The 21,063-nt window shown below is 38.0% G+C and overlaps 1 protein-coding gene and 1 non-coding gene across 8 annotated transcripts in view; one reads left to right on the forward strand and one right to left on the reverse strand.

The window, feature by feature from the left end:
- The window catches only part of NEK10 (NIMA related kinase 10), a 226,355-nt gene that overhangs the window by 89,694 nt on the left and 115,598 nt on the right, over positions 1-21,063 (reverse strand). For all 7 annotated transcript variants that reach the window (XM_047738527.1, XM_047738536.1, XM_047738554.1 and 4 more), the window contains 2 exons: positions 3,459-3,588; positions 2,849-2,919 (listed from right to left, as the gene is read on the reverse strand). In XM_047738527.1, the coding sequence (XP_047594483.1) occupies positions 2,849-2,919; positions 3,459-3,588 (201 nt within the window). The remainder of the gene's footprint in view (positions 1-2,848; positions 2,920-3,458; positions 3,589-21,063) is intronic.
- Positions 7,900-8,003, forward strand: LOC125089908 (U6 spliceosomal RNA). The gene has a single exon (XR_007124097.1). It is a non-coding gene; the product is annotated as a U6 spliceosomal RNA (small nuclear RNA).

Consider the following 21,063-nt stretch of genomic DNA (forward strand, 5'->3'; position numbering starts at 1 on the left):
GTGTCATTCCATTTTCATGCTTGTACCCCCAAACTTGTTAACTGCCAAGCCACCATGGAAACAGCTCCACTTCTCTCCATCAATAATACCGCCACTCTAGTCAGAGCTGCCATCATGTCTTGGTGGACAGCTGGACCTGCTTTGCCTCCTGCCCCCATTCCCTGCTGTCTATTGTCCACAAAGCAGTGAGGATGATCTTTGTTACAGAAGAAATTTTCTCTATATCCCACCTGTAAATAACCTTAAGTTTTCTCCTCAGTACTCTTGAAAAAAATTCAAAACCCTCAAGGTGGCCTATCAGACATAGTCAATTTGGCCCCATCAGCCTCCCCAGGCCCTAATCATTTTGGTTATTCTCTCCCTGACTTAACATGCTACATCTCCAATTTCTTCTAGTTCCTCAAACTAATAAGCTCTATGCTGGTCTATGAAATGCTTCCTCTACTCTTTACTATTTGAGGATTAATGATTGTTCAGGTCTCAGATTATAGGCTCTTTCTTCACAGAAACTTCCTAAAGTCCCTAGACTAGGCCAAGTCCTTCTGGAATCATTCATTACTCATTCCCTTTACCATTCTTCATCCAGTTTATCATAATTTAATTTATATACTTAATTCCATAAATAGTAACACTACTATTATTAGCAATAACATCTAATTTTATTGAGGGTTCACTAAGTGCTGGGTACCATGCTAAAAGCACTGAAAGCATTATCTTATTTAATCTTCAGAACAACCCCGTGAGTGGTTACTATTGCTACCCGTACATCACAGATGAGAAAAGGGGATAGGTGGAAGAGTAGGGATTAAAATCCAGCTGATTCCACAATCTACTGATGTTCTTAACCTTTCCATGTGATGTTGGTACCTGACTCCTCCACCAACTTGTGAGCCCCAGGCACATGGATACCAACAGCCAGGGAGCCTGTTGGAAGCAAATTAAGGTCCTATTTGCCCAGTGCCACAAAATCAGAATAATGTCTCTGTATATTTTCACTGTGCCACCCCTCCCCTACTCTTTGTGATGCTCAAATACCTATGAAAAGAAGAAATTGAATGAGTAAATCTGGTATTCTTGTCTTGACATCTCTGAGACTTCTTGAATTTTTGAGTCACTCTCCAGAAAACAAATAGCAGAGAACAGGTCCAAATCGTGGAGAGGAGCAATTTTAAATACATTTGTTTGGATTCATTAGCAACAGGGCATGATCTAACATATGAAGAATTCATATTATTCAAAAAGGGGTTTCATTTCATTTCTCCTAATATTAACAATGACAACTGCCAGTATTGTTTAAGATTTACCATTCAACAAGCTTTATGCTAAGTGATTTTCACAGTTACCTTGTATAATTATTACACCAGCCTAACTGGATGAGGGAATAGAGATGCAGAAAGAAGGGTCAAATGTTTGCTCAAAATCTGCAGTTAGTGCAACTCAGCCCTGGCTGGGCCTAGGCTCCTTAGAACTGTAGGACAGCATAGTGCTGGGCAAGGAAAGATTCAAGATATAACTCTACAAACTGTGAGGAGTACCTATTAATGCAAAACGATGAGCTGGGAGGAGAAAGTGAAGGGAATATATCTCTTACATTCCATCAGAGGTGGTGCTAAGTGCCAGGATAGATACAGAACCAAATTTATAGGGAAATGAGCAGGAGAATGGATAGGTATTCTATCTGGGTGACTCTGGGATTTCTATAATAAGGATTTGACTCAGCTCTATGGGGGAGGGAAGTAATCTTGAGCTAACTTAAGAGTATGTGTTGATATAGAAATAACAATCAGTCGGAAAACAAGTCATTTATTCATACAACCAGTATTTGTTAAGGGTTGATCTTGTCCCAGGCACTGCTCTGGGCATTGGAGAACTATGAACCAGATTAGAAAAGTCTCTGCTCTTGAAGAGTTTTCCTTTTGGTGGGGACAAGACAGGCAATAAAGAAATAGGTCTGCACATCCACACGCGCACGCGCGCGCGCGCACACACACACACGTACGTTTCTAACATGTTGGGAGATGGGTGCTGCAAGCTTTAGAAAGCAGGCAAGGAGGCAAAAAAGTGGAGAGCTGTGGGGGCATCAGAATGGGCTCCCTGATGATGGGAAATAATAGCAGAGACACAAAGGAAGTGGGAGCCTGCGCCACGCATGTACCAGAGGGAAGAGAAGTCAGAGAAAAGGGAAGAGAAGGATAAAGGGCAAGAGGCAGGCACATGCCAGGACTCGCATGGAGCTCCCTGTGGCTGGCAGCAAGGGAGCAGAAGGAAAGTGGGAGAGAAGGGTGACAAGTCAGCTGGGACAAGCCCCATGAGGTCAGAATTTTGCAAATGCAACAGGAAATGACTTTCATTAAACTCCTACGATATTGATGGCTGGAGCACTTCTTTCTGACTTTCTTTGAAAAATTATTATACAACATAACATTACCAATTTAAAAATAGCAATGAAAAAGTGGTTGCAATTTTATCATCTAACATGGTCTTCTTTAGTTTCTAATGTCCTTGTCTAGTCTTTTCCAACATTCATGCATGTATTTACAGTTTTTATCATAGTTACAAACAGCTCTACATCCTGTTTGCTTCTTATCATCTTTGTTTTACAGGTTCATACAAAGCCTTTTGAATAATCATTCTAATGGCTGCATATTTCAAGTGCATATACCACTTCCTCTTGGACACACTTCACTGGCTTCCAGATGGTCACCATTACTGGTGATGCACAAATATTTTTCTAGGTTTGGATTATTTGGGAGCCCTTCCTCTTCATGAATATTTACATAGTAAATCTGTAGAGATGAGAAGTATTTCTTGATAGTCCCTATGGGTTTGAAATGGTGAGAATGATTACCTGCTGATGGTATCTGTCACTTTCTCAGAGTAGATGCCTTCTGGCACCGGTTCATACACTGCCTCCACTATCTGCAAAACAGACAGACCAGCATGATGGACGTAAAGAGGCCATTAGTATGTACAATACTTGGCCACAACATGAAAGCTACTCAATGAGCATTATAACCATGCACAAATTTTAATCAGAAACAAAAACATCCCAACAAATAAAAAATTAACATCAATTAAGCAGCTCTTGAGCACAGATTGTATTCTTCAAACTGAGTTAAAGTTAGCCTCAGATCCCCAATAAATGAGTGTAGGATAATATCAAATGCTGATTGCAGGCAGTCCAAACCACAATTAAAAATAAAAGACCAAAAGTAATTTGATATATTTATTTGTATAATTTTCTATGATAAATGAAGACAATTATAGGGGGAATGCGCCATAGTACAAGATGTATATTTAGAAGAAAGGGGAAAAAATGAACTGGATCATGTGGCCAATAAAACAATGTGCCTGCTTTTAATTGATGGTTTTATAAAAATCACAAATGTTCTGTTTAGGAAGAAAAGGAATGGCATTTTTAGCAACACAAGACCCTTTTGTCTCCCAACAGTGCTTACTTTTGTAGCCAGGGAGAGCATGTTGGTGCTATAGAAGGGGGGATTCAGAGTTGCCATCTGATAAAGGATGCAGCCGGCCGCCCAGACATCAGCCTTCTCCCCATACGGCTCACTCTTCAGTACCTCGGGGCTGAATTAAAACAAGGGTGTTAATAGATACTGAAAAAGGGAGAAGAAATCAGCACAGAAAGAGAGTCCAATTTTCAAGCAATACTTGGAGATATGAGAAAAAAGAACTGAAACTCTTCCTCACTGATTCAAGTAAACTTATTATAGAAAGTATCTTTGAATTCTCCCAGACTCAGATGAATCAAGAAGCACAATAATGCAATTCCATTTTAAGCACTAAATATCAATGAACCATATAAATATTGCCCATTAAATTTCCAAGGAAGTTTTTATTTCCAGAAACAATTACCCCTCTGTGGTAGATGGAATTGTTGGCCCCAGTTCTTTACCATTCTGGAGATTTTGTGCATCTCACTCTTACAATGACCTCTTGGTGAGCAGTATGCATTATCCACACCTGCCTATGGTTTTGTTTTGTTACTTGGGCCAATGGAATATGGAAATGTCAGTGAACCAGACCAGAGCCTTTGTCTTAACAAATATTGAGCACTTTCATTTGTCTTTCTAGGAGATTCTGTCCATTACCAAGAGAAGACATATCCCAGTGACTGCTATCCCACCAGCTTGGGTCCAGCAGAAGATACATGAAGTAGATCTAACCCAGACGATGCATAGATCTACAGCCTGAAGAAGACCTAGACCTGTGAGTCTGACAATAAATGCTTATTGTTGAATGCCACCAAAATTTTTGTGACTTGTTAATCAGCATTATTATGGGAAAAACTGACTGATAAAGTCCCCTCTCCTTTGCTACTCAACTCTAGCCTATAAGGCAGGAAGAAGACCAAATCTAAATATGTTGCAGAAAGTGACAACATCCATCAGGTTCATGTCTTCCGAAATCCCCTTTCCAATCTGGGCATGGAAGCTGTCAGCTTTTAAATAAACTTAAGCCATGAGAATTTACGGATTTGACGTTTTTTGTTGTTTGGTTTTTTTAATGAGAAGGCAAGTGAAGTTCCCTTGGATATTTTGGAGTAACATAAGTTTCCTCTATCATATTTGTAGAATGAAGCTCGGTCAAGGGTTGAAGGCTTTTAATACCCACACATCCTAAATTAAATAGTTTAGCAATTCATTCTATGATGTATTTAGGACTATGTTCAGCCCTCTACATAAATAGAGGAGGGATTAAGAGTTAACTTTGATGGTGCATTAAGGTATAAAGAAACTGACAAACTGATATTAGAACAATTAGAGTAGACATAATCAATGGTGACTATCAGGAATAATCAAGGAATTGTTCTTTTTGTGAGACTATGAATTCCTGATTTTAGATTTACATTACATGTTTGCAGAGGAAAAGTATGATTTCTAGGATTCTCAGCTGAGCATTTTCATTCTTGGTATTTTGAGTTCAATAATATGGCAATGGGGGAATTGGGAATGAAATTTCCAGAGCTCTGCTTTTTTTAACTGTATAAAAAAGTATCTCCTGTTGTCACCTGGTCAACTGTTCACATTCAAAAAATGAATTAACAAAAAATAATGTCCTCTACAGAAAAAAAAAAAAAAAGTCTTTGTTTCCCCACAGGCAAATTTCTCAGGTTTTAATCTACGGAGAACTCAGAGGATTTGTTTCACATTTCCAAAAGCTCATGAAGCAGATGCTGTGAGTGTTCTACCCATTTCCCCTCAGACCCTTTTTCCATTTCCTGTTCCTGGTATGCTTTCATTCTCAACAGCCAGCAACTGTATTTCTTCAGAGGAGAGCCTTCATTTCTTCTGAAAAAATAATTACTCCGCCTGGGGGAAAACACTTGTAACAACAGAGTTTACTCAGTTGATTGTTCTCATCATTTCACCTCCTCCTCCTTCTCAGTGGAGACCACAAACTCTTCTTATTCCCACAGGTGTGCCCCTTTGCACTGTGGCTTTGCAACTCCCATCCAGTGCTGGAGTCTATTTCTCTACGCATTGAATCTGGACTTGATATGACTTGCTTTGGCCAAGAAGATACCAACGAAAGTGATACAAGGAGAGACTTAAACTTACTCTTTGGGGCTTTTTCTTCCTTCCTGCTCTTGACAACCCTATGAACACAACCAGGTGACTCAGGCCAGGTCTGCCTGCTGGATGATGATAATATATGACCAATTACCTCCACCACCAGTACATACACACAGTTAACCATAAGACATGTGAGTGAAGCCATTGGAAACCAGGTGACCGCAATGCATACTGAGCTCACCCAATACACTGATCAACAGTCCTCACTGGGACCAGCCCAATTCGCCAACACACAGTGTATTGATTAAAAAAAAAAAAAAAAAAAGTTTATTGTATTAAGCCACTGAGTTTTGAGGCAGTTTGTCAAAGCTAAATGATATAATAGCTTTCATCAGATTTTCAAAGCTGTGCATGAACCCCTGAAAAAAGACCAAGAATTACTTCTCTGAAAAAGAATAAGAAAAGGAAATTAAAGACAAACAACGCAGTTGCCAACTAGCATTTTTATTCCAGGATAAACTTCAACTATCCTCTAAGGTAAGAATTACATAATTAAAACCAAAAGCAATGACAAACAAAATACAGAGTCTGATTTCTAGAAGCCACAACAAAATGTTCTGTTACGGTTAGAATTGTGTCCCCCCCCAAATTCGTATGTTGACGTCCCCATCCCACTACTTCAGAATGTGACCGTATTTTAAAGTAATTTGGTATGAGACGATTAAGTTGAGAAGATGCCATTGTGATGGGCCCTAATCCAATATGACCAGTGTCCTTGCGAGAAGAGGAAGAGACACCATTAGCGTGCACGTACAGAAGAACAACCACGTGCCGACACAAGAAGAGGGTGAAATCCGGGCCCCCAAGGAGACTGAACTGGCCTACACTTTGATCTTGGACTTCCAGCCTTCGGAAGTGTGAGAAAATAAATTTAAGCCACCGCCACCTGGTCTGTGGAATTTTTGTTATGGCAGCCTTAGAAAACTAGTGCAGGTTCTATGAGAAACCTACTTACATTTTTTCACCTTCAAAAGAACCCAGCCTTTGGGAAATATGACTAAAATCATTGATTCAATCACAACTTACAATATCATATAAGGTTTTTGGTGGTTATTATTTAGAAAACACTTGAAAAATAACTTGTTGTCTTTCCAATTTCTCTGCTTAAGGTGAGCCCATCCACATTTATAAAAATACAGAGATTTATAGCTAGCAATGCTTCATTTAAAGGAAAGAAGTTAAGTAGTATACACACACACAATTTAAAATGGGTTTTCTTTTTCCAAACAAGAACATTATTCTGTATTTTAAAAATGGTTATTTCTATGTGATCCAGTCATCCAAAATCTTTCAGTGACAAAATAAAACATAACTTAGGTGATACTATACAAAAATAGGGGTTCTTTTGGCCAAGGTTAAAATATTTGCAATTAAATGTGTAAAAATTACATCCATTGTCAGTTGTATGAAAGTATTTATTTTTATTATTGCTGATATAATACACAACATGGTATTGTATCTAATATAAAGCATGTATTACAGACTTGAAATTTGTTAAAAGCAGATCACAAGTATTCTCATCATACACACAAAGAGGTAACTATGTAATTGAATTTAAATAAAATAAAATTTTAAAAAAGAGGTAACTATGTGAGGTGATAGATATGTTACTTAGCTTGATTGTGGTAATTATTTCACAATGTGTGAGTACACTGAAACATCACATTGTACACCTTAACTGTATACAGTTTTTAACTGTTAATAATCAATCCTTCAACAGAGCTGGAAAAAATTTTAAGTGAAACCAGAGGTAGTAAAGAGTTAAGTGGATGGTAAGGAACAATGTGTATTTATTATAAATATTTTAATAAATAAGTAAACATAACTCGTAATCAGCAGCCTTTGAGATGGGGGGGTGGACACTAAACACGACCTTTGCTTTACAAAGTCATAAATTATTGATAGTGAAAATAAGGCAGAAGAAAGATGAGGTTGGAAGGATGCTTAATTTAATTTTTTAAAAAGATAAACTTTTGTTTAGATCTTAAAATTCTACCACTAAACCTTCACTGATATATAAACAATTAAGTTGCTAATTGTCAAGTATTCTTATTTACTAAGTGAGGTAAACAAAACAGTGGACCTTGATGTCTTTTAAACATTTTAAAACATGAATATTTTGATAACTTTTAAGTAATTTAACAATATGATGATTTATGTACATTTGGAGGGGGATCTTTTTTCCTTTAAACAGACCAAAGTTAACGAAACTAGATAACAGATGTCAAAAGGTTTTTGTATATAGGTAAGTATATTCTTCTTTCCTGCAATCGTCGTATTATCATGCTTGTTTTTGATTATTGGGCTCACTCCAGCATGTGTACTAAAATTAGAATGATGGAGTGAAGATTAGTCTGACATCTGCACAAGGATGACATGCAAATTTGTGAAGCATTCCATGCTTTGGAAACAGTAAGATGATAGGGAAAAGGTACTGTACATTAGGACTATCCTTTAGTCAAGAAAGTTGTTTCCTCTAGGGGTAAAGAGTAAAAATTCTGATCCTGCTATATATCTATTCTGGAATCAGCAGTTAGCAAAAGCCAGATTTCTCACTGTTGGAGAGGGACTCTACAGATAAACGAGGAAAAAAGTGGTTAGATGTACTCTACCAGAGGTATTAAAATAGAGTTGGAGACAACACACTGAACTCATGTTTAGCCATTATTGATAACTATAGTTGCATATAGAAATAGTTTAGATAGCTGTATATACACAGGTCAGTACACACATATACATATATCTCCTTGCTCTGACAGCTGAAGGGGCCTGGAAATGACAACATCCCAGTAGCAATGAACACTCTTAGCACCAGATCTTGGTTGGTTCTTTCTTTTTTTTCTTCTTCTTTTCTTTCTTTCTTTCTTCCTTTCTTTTCTCTCTCTCTCTCTCTCTCTCGAGTACTTACTTACATTTTTTCACCTTCACCTTCGAGAGAGAGAGAGAGAGAGAGAGAGAGAGAAAGAGCACATGAGTGTTGGGAGGGACAGGCAGAGAGGGAGAGAGAGAATCTTAAGCAGGCTCCACACCCAGAGCAGAGCCTATCACAGGGCTCCATCTCACAACACTGAGATCATGACATGAGCTGAAATCAAGAGTCATATGCTTAACCAACTGAGCCACCCAGGTGTCCCCAGATCTTGGTTTTTAATACAATTCTCTAATAAAAAAGAATCAGGACTCCTTGGAGAAATGCCTGATTCTAGGACAGGGGGAGGATATATACACTAAATGAGCCTGGAGAATCTTGTATTGCCAGGAAGTTAGGGTTCAAAAGGAAAAAAACAAAAAACAAAAAAAAACAAAAAACAACTTCTAATGATGAGGTTATGTCAAAGGGACACAGAACACAACCTAAAGCGCTCCCAGTGACCAAATGTGGAACAATTTGAGCAGCAAAATAAATAGAATTGTGTATTAGTCAGTTTGAGGTACCATAACAAAAGACCATAGATGGAATGTCTTAAGCAAGAATAAACAGGAATTTATTTCTCACAATTCAGAAAGCTGGGAAGTCTAAGATCAAGGTACTAGCCAATTTTGTCCCCCCTTAAGGGTCCTCTTCCTGGCCTGCAGATGGCCATCTTCCTGCTGTATCCTCACGTGGCTGGGAGGTGGAGGAAGGGCTGTGCTGGTGGTGACTGATATTCTTAGAAGACCACCTCATGAGGGCCCCATTTTCCTGACCTCATCTAAACCAAGTACTTCAAGGCCTATCTCCAAACACCATCACAGGACCTTCAGAAAACTAGTTTTCACCTAAATCCAGGAGGTAAAATTTCAGAGAGACTACGAGAAACTGCTAATTTCAGAAGGCATTCCAGGGGGTTGAAGCAGAAGAGCAGGGCAGAGGGGAAGGAATGGTGGTCAATGACAGCCAGTCGAGAAGAGACCCAGGCATGGTCAGGGATAACAACCCTCCCATCCTCTCTGATAGTAGTGGCCCAGCTGGGTCCTTAAGCCTCGTCTCTCCAGCTCTAGGCCACCCTCTCCACAACCACTAAAGTGACCTTCCCCTAACAGAAAGCTGATCCCTTCACCACTGCCAGGGAACAGATTATGTTCTGCCATTGTCCTGTGAGTCTCAATCATTAAAAACCACAAAGACAAATAATGTAAAATCCTTCCTTGACCCCAAGTCCTCCTGTGAGTGCTACTTTTTTCTTTCAGTTCCAAGCAAAGTCTTTTGAAAGAGTAATTCCTGTTGGCCCTCGCACTTCCTCACCCACCATCCATCTTGATTCAACCCAACTCTAGTCCAGCATCTGTTCCTATCTTGCCATTGGTAGGGTTTCCCCTTAGAGCATCAGTGGATTACTAACTGCCTCACTTGTTTTAGGTGACTTCCCATCAATTTTTGACACTATCAACAAAAACTTACTTGTTGAGACATTATTTTCTTCATTTATTCAATAAACTGCTCCGGAGTACCAGGCACTGTTCTACCTGCTTAGAATACATCAACAAAAGCACTGGCCCTCATGGAGCTTGCCTTCCAGTAAGAAACAGGGAGCAGGGAAGATAAAAAGCACAACACAATGATTAAAAACTAAATTATATTACATAGTATGTTAGTAGATGATAAATGCTATAGAAAATGGAAAACCTGGATTAGAATAAAAGAGTCAGGAGTGGATGGGGGCAGGCAGGCTGCAATATTACAGAGGGTAGTCACTTCCGTCCTCTCAGTCCCCATATCATGGCACTTTTTTCTTTCATCCAGGTGCTAAATGATGTTTTTCTTCTCACTCTTCACTCTCTCCTTGAATAATTTCTTTCACATCTAAGTCTTCCGTTAAAACCATATGTGGACAATTTCCAGATCTAACCGACAGCCACAAGCCCCTCAGACACACATACCTCATCACACAGTAGCTCTGTTACAAACCACCGATTCTTAGGATAAAGTCTTGGACTCTGAATGATTTGTCTATTTTACCAAGCTGAGAACACAACCAATGTCAATAACCCTCACATTTTCTGGAATTTCTTTTTTTGGCAGGGGTGGGGGGGGACAGAGGGAGAGAGAGAGTCTGAAGCAGGCCCCACACCCATCACGGAGCCCTACATGGGCCTGATTTCAAAACCCTGAGATCATGACCCAAGCGGAAATCAGGAGTTGGCCACTTAACCAACTGAGCCACCGACGTGCCCCTCTTGAATTTCAAGGGCTGTTTCTGAGGTGTAGCAAAAGGGCCAAGGTATCTCTGCGGAGAAAGGCCAGAGCTTCTGTACCAGGGAGATAGATAGCACCAGGGAGCCATCTTAAACCCTGGGGTCTGTTTTCTTCATAATTCCTGGTGGGACCTGTGACTATTTTTGCCCCAACATTACCTCCTAATGCAAACATTTCTTTTTATTTTTCTACTTCCATTTCTGCTTCCATTTGCACGTCAAAGAATCCTTTGGTTTTTAAAGATGTGTGTGTGTGTGTATGTGTGGGTACGCACATGTGTGGGGGCATGGGAACTTTTTCTTGATCTGAGAAACTTGGGGCTGGCTACTCTGCATCCCACTGAACCTTTCTCATCTCAAGATCCAATGTTTCCACAGCATCTGCCACTTCAGATTTTATCCCTAGTTCCTGGTGTGTCCACCATTAACACACTAGTAACCCACAGATAAACTTAACCTGTCAAAGGCTAGTACTTGCCACAGAAGATAAACTTAAAATACGTGACAACTGTGAGTTCATAAGAATGAGCTTATATACAGCACTAATGAGCAGAAAGAAATTCTAGAGCTGAGAGAGATTCATTTGTTGAAAGGCATGGGAAACTGGGGAAGAAATTAGAATTTTTAGAGAAATTGAAAAGCTATTATTGAAATGTATCTCATTGGCAAGATAATGATGTCGCATCTTAGAAGTGGTGTTGGGAGACATCGTAAAAGAAAATTTTGCCTAACAAATATTAGAAATTACTAATAAAAGAATCTTGAGTTGTTTAGGACACAGTTAAGGCTAAATGTTTAGAGATATGTTTCTTGTATTGAAATAATTCATCCAATAATATTTGCTTCACTGGGTAAGGATAGAAAGGGATTTTTGCATCCCACTGCAATATATTAATTCTAAGTCTATTTAAAAAGTACATTTAGTTCTCAGGTTCTGGCCATCAAACTTTCATTTCCCTAGACTGCCTTAAAGAAGAAGGAGAAAGAGAATGAATTTATCATTGTTAAGTGAAAAAGAAACAAAAATGTAAATTTTAAAAGAATATAAACTATCTGTCTGGGAACACAAGATCCACTATTTGCTCACTGAAGAGGCAAAAGTCCCTATGAATTCGTGAGGACAAAAATCTGACCTGAAGTGACATAATTAAATGTATAGGCCAACAATTATAGTTTGTTGAGGCTGAAAAGCAAATTATGCTCTATCTTAGAATGATTCAATATAAAACGTTTAGCAATAATAGGATGGATAAAGTGGATGTACCCATACAAATGTGTGTGTGTGTGTGTGTGTGTGTGTGCACGTTTATCATTGCTAGAGGTGGGTAAATGTTGCTGAGAAATAGCTCAAAAACCCATCATTATGGTGGGATGGGAATCAATGAGAATGAACGGAAATGAGGGAAGTTGGGAGAACCCAGAGGAAACAAATGGCTAGGGGCATTTTCTGGAGGATGAGCAATGTGATACTCAGATACTCAGTGAGATAAGCAGAGCTTAGCAAAAAGCACTCTAGGCAGAATGATGAATGCATTTGCAAGATCCTTCCATGTTCTGATTTTTTTTTTCTATGAGACCCTGCTTATTAAGTCCCTGCAGGCATAGGTAGAATATGGTCTCGTCCCTCTAGAGCCACAGCAGTGAAAGGGCATTCCATCAACCCAGTGGGTTTCCCACTATGCAAGGGTGAAGGGAGTGAGTTGAAGGGGAGACAGAGACTGGGGGAGCTGCCACTAATGTGACAGCCAAGGAAACTGGGAGAAAAGGAATTCCACAGGATTGACTGGATGTGAGAAGGAAAATAAGAAAAGGAAAGACCCTTCATTTCCAGGCTTCTAAGTGTCTGGCTTGAATGACAGAGTGGGTATCAGTATCATTAACATAGATACAGGGGGAACAGGTGTGGGAGAAGAAACTAGAACAGTTTGGAATATATTAGTTTATGCCTATGAGATCCACAGTTGAGGATAGCCAATGGGTAATATCATTCTGGTTATTAACAGTCACTTAAAGTCTTATCCTCAGAGGTTCTGAACTCTCATATCACAGAAATTTCTCCGTTCATAGAAGCCTGCTGCCGTTAAGCAGATAAACAGATTTGATACCTAAACAGTTCCAATAATGTTCTAAACACAGACTTCTTTTAGAGAGGAAAGAGAATTGGATGACACATTCAAGAACCATGGAATAATATACTATGACTGAAGAAAACCTTTATCACAAAATTTAGGACCTGCCTGATCCTACATTGCATCTAGGATTGGCAGTTTTAGCCAATAAAAATCCAAGACAGTCAGTTAAATGTGAACTACTAAAATAATGCAATATTTGGGATAAATTTATACTAAAAAAATACAATACCTGGGACACAAACTGAAAAATTCCTTGTTGTTTATCTGGAATTCAAATTTTATTTGGCATCCTGTATTTTATCTGGCAACCCTAGTTGGAATGTTATTTGTGTACTCTCTGTTGTTTCTGTTTAAGTCATCCTTCTTGTAGAAAGGCATACCAAAAGCTATTTACATATTAAGTATGGTTTTCTTCACTCACTTTATAAAAATAATGAAAGCACTATATTTATATGGCATTTGGGACATTTCTCAAAAAGTACCGCATTTCTCTCATGTTACATGGAGACATGTATTAATGTGTTGTAACACCAATGAAATCAATGATTTGAAAGTTCTTTTGAAGTACAAAACACATATGAATATATGAAATATTAAATCCAGACCCGATGAGCATATCTTATCTATAAATGATTTAGTTAAATAATAAATACACTGGACTATCATAATAGCCTCATTAGTTCCATGGTCAAGGTAGGCCAGGGCTGGTTCCTAGACGCCAAACCTTCTCATTGGGTCACCTGCCTCCTATGGATAGGGTTCAGGGAGATACATGATTTAGGCCCCTAAGCAGCATTTTATAAGCTAGAATGGCAAGACACTCATTGGGTATCTTCATCAATATACTTTCCATGAACGAGCAGTAATGACTATTAAAACTGACCCATCATTTCACTGACTAATGGAATACTTCTTTAAACCAGGGAAACATTTATATGTAATGTATCTAAAACTCAAGATAGTACAAAGACTAAATAGATTGATGCTGTCTTATGCAAAATAGGAACTATGAATACCAGTGTGGCTGTCAATCTGCCTTTAACTGATGTGATGTTTTAACTGGAAAATGAAAAGTCAAGTTAGACTCAATTTTCATTTCCCCACTAGGGTCAGCAGACACTGCCCAGGGAGCACAACTGATTTCAGATCATTTTATATGACACTGAAATTCACTGCAGCACAGAATCTGTTCATGAGACACTTATGTGCAAGTGTCATGAAAAGTCCTATATGCTGTACAAATGCAAAGTGCCATCATCATCATCATCATCATTCTTTATTATATAGGGAAATCTGGCACCTTTCATGAGGACTGTGCCAATAAGTTAGGAAAAAAAACAGGCATCACAGCAGATGTGGTAGTGAAGATGAGACCATCATATTTCTGAATCCTGAAGACAGGTGTCTGACTGGACAACCAAACGTCTATTTGACCTTTGGCCTGTTCAAGTCAAAGTCAAATAGGCCAAGACATTTTACCTGTCTCAGTGAAAAAAACGTGGTAGTGCCGACTGTGCTGTCAGGCTATCTTTTCCACCAGGTCCAATTTGAGAAAAGTATGTGTGATCTCGAAACACTAGTGGTGGCCTACTCTTACCCTATGCCAGCCTCCCTCCAGATCTTTGCCTCTAGTTCATGGCAACACTTATCTAGCACGTTCACTCCCTCCACCACCAAGCAATGCCAGCCTTTATTACATAGATCAAGTTCTACTTATCACATGAAACTTTCTCTTACTGAGCCAGCAAACATGGATGGCCTGACACCAAACTGAAAAAGCACTATAGCCCATACTCTGCCCTAAGCGTACTTTCATCAACTCAACAAATATGTATTGAACACCTACTACATGCCAGGCACTGTTGTAGATGTTGGGACATAGCAGTGAATGAAACACACCCAAAACCCCTGTCCTTACAATATTTATGTTATGCTAAGGGAGACAATGAATATATAAGTAAATAAATACAAATTTATTAAGTGCTATGAAGAATACAGATGTTATTTAAAAGTGAGAGTATATTTCATGAGGTAGCATTTAACTGTTGTGTGGCATCGAGCAGCTATTCGACCTTTGGAGGGTCTCAATTTTTTCATCTCTGTAAGAGAGATTTGTAAGATCTATTCCTGTTTTGAAATGCTGCTTCATCAATTAAGGTTTAAAAACATCTTAATGACAGATATACACACAGTTTTATAAGGAAGATTAAATTTGTTTTTCAGTATGACCTAAACACTGGGGATAGAGTCAACATTATGTTCAAAATTAGAGCGCTTGCTACTCAGAAACAAATCTGTGGGCAAATAATTTTTGATGATATGTTATTTTTGCTACACTACTAAAACCTGTTTTTTATTTAAGATTTTTTTTTAAAGATTTTTACTTATTTATTTGATAAAGATCACAAGTAGGCAGAGAGGCAGGCAGAGCGGGGGGGAAGCAGATTTTTTTTAAAGATTTTATTTATTTATTTGACAGACAAAAATCACAAGTAGGCAGAGAGGCAGGGACCTGACCTGCCTCTGGGACCATGACCTTAGCCGAAGGCAGGGGCTTTAACCCACTGAGACACTCAGGTGCTCCATTATTTAAGATTTTTAAACAAAACAAAGGATTTTTTAATTCTTTTTTTTTTAAGATTTTATTTATTTATTTGACAGACAGAGATCACAAGTAGGCAGAGAGGCAGACAGAGAGAGAGAGAAACAGGCTCCCCACTGAGCAGAGAACCTGATGCAGGGCTCTATCCCAGGACCCTGAGATCATGACCTGAGCCAAAGGCAGAAGCTGAACCCACTGAGCCACCCAGGTGCCCCGGATTTTTTTAATTCTAAAAGATAACTAGCACATATTTCAAAGTCACTTTTAAGAATTCATCGTTTTAAAAAAAAGTTTTTATTTATTTATTGGACAGTGTAGGGATACAGAACACAAGCAGGGGGAGTGGCAGGCAGAAGCAGGCTTCCAGGGGCCCCAAGAATTCATCCTTTATAATTGTAGATGTGTTGGACTGAATCCTCACTGTATTTCCTCATAAAATGCTCAGCAAATAGATCCGAAATCTCTAATCTTATGTGACTGAAGAAGAAAACCAAAGCATTCCTCTTTCATCTCTTAAACAGAAGTTCTCTAACTCTGAATGAGTTACAAATGAAAAATCTTTGCCGTGGCCTTTGGCAGCCTTTTCATGATTGATTTCACTCTGTCCCCCTGTTCTTGATAAGTGACTCATTTGCTAAACCCCAACAAAGAAAGCTATCAATAACAACAGAGTCACTGTGATTTGTGGAGTACAGAAAAGCCTCTTTCACCCACAGTACCTTCCCTGAGGCCAATGTCTGCATCTCACAATTAGAGATCTCTTCTTTTGTGTTAAACACCGGAGATGTTCCCAGGAAATTGATAAGGAGAAATGACAGAGGAGAGATGAAAACACAGGTCATCAATGGCCATAGTACTGATAAACTGGTTGACAGTGAGCTAAAGGCAACGGCCTGATAGACGGAGCTCAGGGCCACATGGGAAGCATCTCTATACTACAGTTCCTAGATTAGAGTATGAAATGAAAACAGAGTAGAAAAATATGGAAGGAAGAGATTCCAAAGAGAAAGGGAGACAGAACTAAGTCATGTTTTACGACAACTGCTCTTTGCTGACTATAACTCTGATAGGACAAAAGAAACTGTTTTCCTTCATACATGGTTTTGCTGACATTCTGCTCTGCCATAACTGGTTATTGTCTCTATTAACCTGACTAAAATTAAGGTTTAAAATAAGTAAATAAATAAAATAATAAATTAAAATAAATAAAATAAAAGCAATTGTTCACTGGATAACTCCTAGATTTCTGTGTAAAAGTTAAAGAATGAGGGTCCATTTTTACCACCATTTTATCCACACTAAATTGCTAATTTCCTTCTTCCTATAAGCAAAGAGCTAAATGGTCTATCTAAACTTTTCTCTCATTCAAGTCACTGAAATGCTAGGCAGGCAGCTTTTGCTTTCTTTAGAAGCATCAACCTTGAAAATTTCCATATTCCCAACTCCCAAAACCACTGAAACTAATTTTAACAATATGAAACGTTTATAAAAATAATCCTTCTTCTCTCTTTTATACACAATAACTAGAGATATTCAAAACAGGAAGCACTTCATTCAGTACCAAATCCATTGTGTTCCATTTAGGAATTAACTTATCTGTGTAGTCCATGGGATACCAGCTCTTTATGGAGAGAATAAATCAATTTAGCAATGAACCTGGTGTGGCTGAATGGAATGACACCTTGACACTGTGGGACTGTGGAAAATTAGCTATCTTCTTTGTGCTTTGTTTCCTTCCCAGTACAACAGGAAAATGACCTGTCAAGTATGTTATAAAGATTGCCAAATGCAACACATTTTTAAAATATAAGGTACAGGGATACCATATTCACTCAAATAATTTCTACTCCTCCCTTTTCCTCAAATGTTATAAGTTTAAATAGGGGAAAGAGAGAAAGAGAAATAGAAAAAGTGAAATAAGGATTCTACTTTGCTTTGTTATACATTTAGAGATTGTCACCTTAATTTATTGTACCAACACTGAAAGGTTCAATGCTTTTAAGTTGATTACTCAATCTGTTTCCTTTCCTTTTTCCTGCCTCACATTGAGGTCTTTTATCCATTTCAAGTTTATCTTTGCGTACGGTGTAAGAGAATGGTCGAGTTTCATTCTTCTATACATAGCTGTCCAATTTTCCCAGCACCATTTATTGAAGAGACTGTCTTTTTCCCACTGTATATGTTTTCCTACTTTGTCGAAGATTATTTAACCATAGAGTTGAGGGTCCATATCAGGGCTTTCTACTCTATTCCACTGGGCTATGTCTTTTTTTGTGCCAGTACCATGTTGCCTTGGTGATCACAGCATTGTAGTAAAGCTTGAAATACAGCAATGTGATGCCCCCAGTTTTGTTTTTCTTTTTCAACATTTCCTTCACAATTCGGGGTCTCTTCTGGTTCCATATAAATTTTAGGATTGTTGTTCCAGCTCTTTGAAAAATGCCATTTTCAAATTTATGAAAAGAATAAACAAGCTTTGTGAATGGGTTCATTGTCTAGGAAAACAGGTCATACTAAAAGGAGGGCTCTTAATCGTCAATGAAAAGGCAAAGAATTCCAGACAGAGTCATTACAAATTCAAGACAATAAGAAATAATAAAAGTGACTTTTTTTACTTTTTTGTCAAAACAAAAATGATAATTTATAATACTAATATGAAACAAAGGAAATGGGACAAGCAAACAAAAAAGTATTTAGTACAAGGATAGCCATTGGTCACTGATGAAAGGTAAAATTGAAAATAAAGATTCATGAATCATAACATATTTGCACTAAACTGCATAAAAATTAACAAAATAGGAACTGTTATAAATATAAAGACCACTATTATGTAATGATGCATGCCCCCAAAATTCATTATGTTGAGATCACAACCATAAATGTGATGGTATTAAGAGGGGGGTCTTTGGGAGGTGGTTAGGTCATAAAGTCAGAGCCCGCATGAATGGGATTGAATGAGACTAGTGTGATATTTTCAAAGAAACCCCAAAAAGCTCTCTTGCCCCTTCAACATATGTTGGAAACTGTAAGAAGATAGGTCTCTGTGAACCAAGAAGCAAGCCTCACCAGACACCAGATCTGCCAGTGCCTTGATCTTGGATTTCACAGCCTATGTAACTGTGAGAAATAAATTTCTGTTGTTTATAAACCACTCAGTCCATGGCATTCTCTTACAAGCCTGAACTAAGATAACCACTAAACTAAAAAACAAACAAACAAAACACAATAGTAGATGGAGATTTTTACACACCAATTTATCACGGACATAAATAAGGATATAGAAGATCTGAATAATTTGTCAATAAATATAGCCAGATAAACATATATTGAGCTCTGCAACCTAAAAATAAAATAGTGTTTTCAAAGAATCTACAAAACTTCCATAAACTTAACTATATTTTATGTGTGGCAGACTAATCCTGGGGGACTTGCTGACAAAGCACTTTTACTGGTAAGCATGCCATTGTATACTCCTTTCAAACATTATTTCTGGGCTTGGCCATGTGATTGGCATTAGCCAATGAGACACTGGCGAGTGTTATGCTAACAGATGTTTGGTAAGTGCTTGTACATGGAGGCTATATTTTTGTAACTCTAACTCTTGAGATAGTCCCTCTCAGCTCTCAGCCACTATAATGTAGGAAATGAAACCTGATGTAGCCATCAGATTTACATGATGTAGCCATGTGAAGAGAACATATGGAAGTAAACCAAGGACCCAATATCCCCAGGTGAGCTCCCAGCAAATGACCAGTACCAACCATCATTGGAAGCGATTTCTCCTGCGATAGTTGAGCTGCCTAGTTGATGCGGCATGGAGCAGATATAAGCTATTCTCAAAAAGCCCTGACCAATTTGTAGAATTTGAACAAATACTATTTTTGTATTAATCCACCCATCTGGGGGTGAATGACTATCTGAATCATCAGAATATAAAGAATTTCTTAACTTACTCTGAAAAACTGTAATTATATAAGGTATAGTCTATGATGTAATAAAATCAAATAAAAAAATAAGCCTCAAACATAGAAAAAGCCCCAAAATATTAAAATACAAAAAACTCCATTTTATTTCTCATTGTCTTTATTTTCTTAAATCTTTTTAAAAATTTGATCTCTTTCATTTGTGATACACACAAAAATTGATAAAATTAATACACTTAAAAGGGCTGAAGTTATACAAAGTATGTTCCTCAGCCACACTGGAATGAAACTAGACAGCATTAACAGAAGGAAATTTGGGGGAATACATAAACCTGTGAAAATTAAACAACACACTCTTACATAACCAATAGATAAAAGAAGTTAAAAGGATAGCTGGAAATACCTTGAGATGAATGAAAACAAAAATGCAAAATAGTAAAAAATATGGGATGTCCCTATATCAGCACTTCCAGGGGAATTTATAGTTAAAAATGCCTATATAATAAGAGAAGAAAGATTTTAAAAATATTTCCTAACCTACTACCCTAAGAAACTAGAAAAAGAAGAGCAAACTAAACCCCAAGCAAGGAAGAAAGATAGTAAAAAGACTAATGCAGAAATAAACAAAATAGAGAATAGAAAAACAATAGAGAAAATGAATAAAAACAATAGCTGGTTCTTTTTTTTTTTTAAGATTTTATTTATTTATTTGACAGAGAGAGATCACAAGTAGACAGAAAGGCAGGCAGAGAGAGAGAGAGAGGGAAGCAGGCTCCCTGCTGAGCAGAGAGCCCGATGCGGGACTCGATCCCAGGACCCTGAGATCATGACCTGAGCCGAAGGCAGCGGCTTAACCCACTGAGCCACCCAGGTGCCCCAATAGCTGGTTCTTTTAAAAATCAACAAAATTGACAACCTTTAGCTAGACGGACCAAGAAAAAAATGAAAGAGAAGACTCAAATTACTAAAATTAGGAATGAAAGAGGAAACACTACTGTTGATTTAAAGAAGTAAAAAAAAGGGGGGGAGGGATACTAAGAACAATTGTACCAAATTCGATGACCTAGAGGGAATGGAAAAATTACTAGAAACATACAAAAATACCAAAATTGACTGAAGGAGAAAAAGGGAAATCTGAATAGACCAATAACAAAAAATTGAATTAATGATCAAAAAACTCCCCGCAAGGGAAAACCCAGGACCAGATGACTTCACTGGTGAATTCTACCATGTGTAAAGAAGGAATAGCAATCATTCAGAAATTTTACCAAGAAACAGAAGAGGAAGGGACACTCCATAACTCATTCAAAGAGGACAGTATTACCATGATACCAAAACCAAAGACATAATAAGAGAAGAAAACTACAGACTGGTATCTCTTATGAATATAGACATAAAAACTTCAACAAGACATTAACACATCAATGTGGATGGAACTGGAGGGTATTATACAAGCTAAATAAGTCAATCAGAGAAAGACAATTATCATATGGTTTCAGTCATGTGGAATATAAGAAACAGTACAGAGGATCATAGCAGAAGGGAGGGAAAACAGAAAGGGAAGAAATCAGAGTGAGAAAAACCATGAGAAACTCTTAACTATAGGAAGCAAACTGAGGGATACTGGAGGGGAA

This window comes from Lutra lutra, chromosome 1 (genome assembly GCF_902655055.1).
Source record: "Lutra lutra chromosome 1, mLutLut1.2, whole genome shotgun sequence".
NCBI classification, from domain to species: domain Eukaryota; kingdom Metazoa; phylum Chordata; class Mammalia; order Carnivora; family Mustelidae; genus Lutra; species Lutra lutra.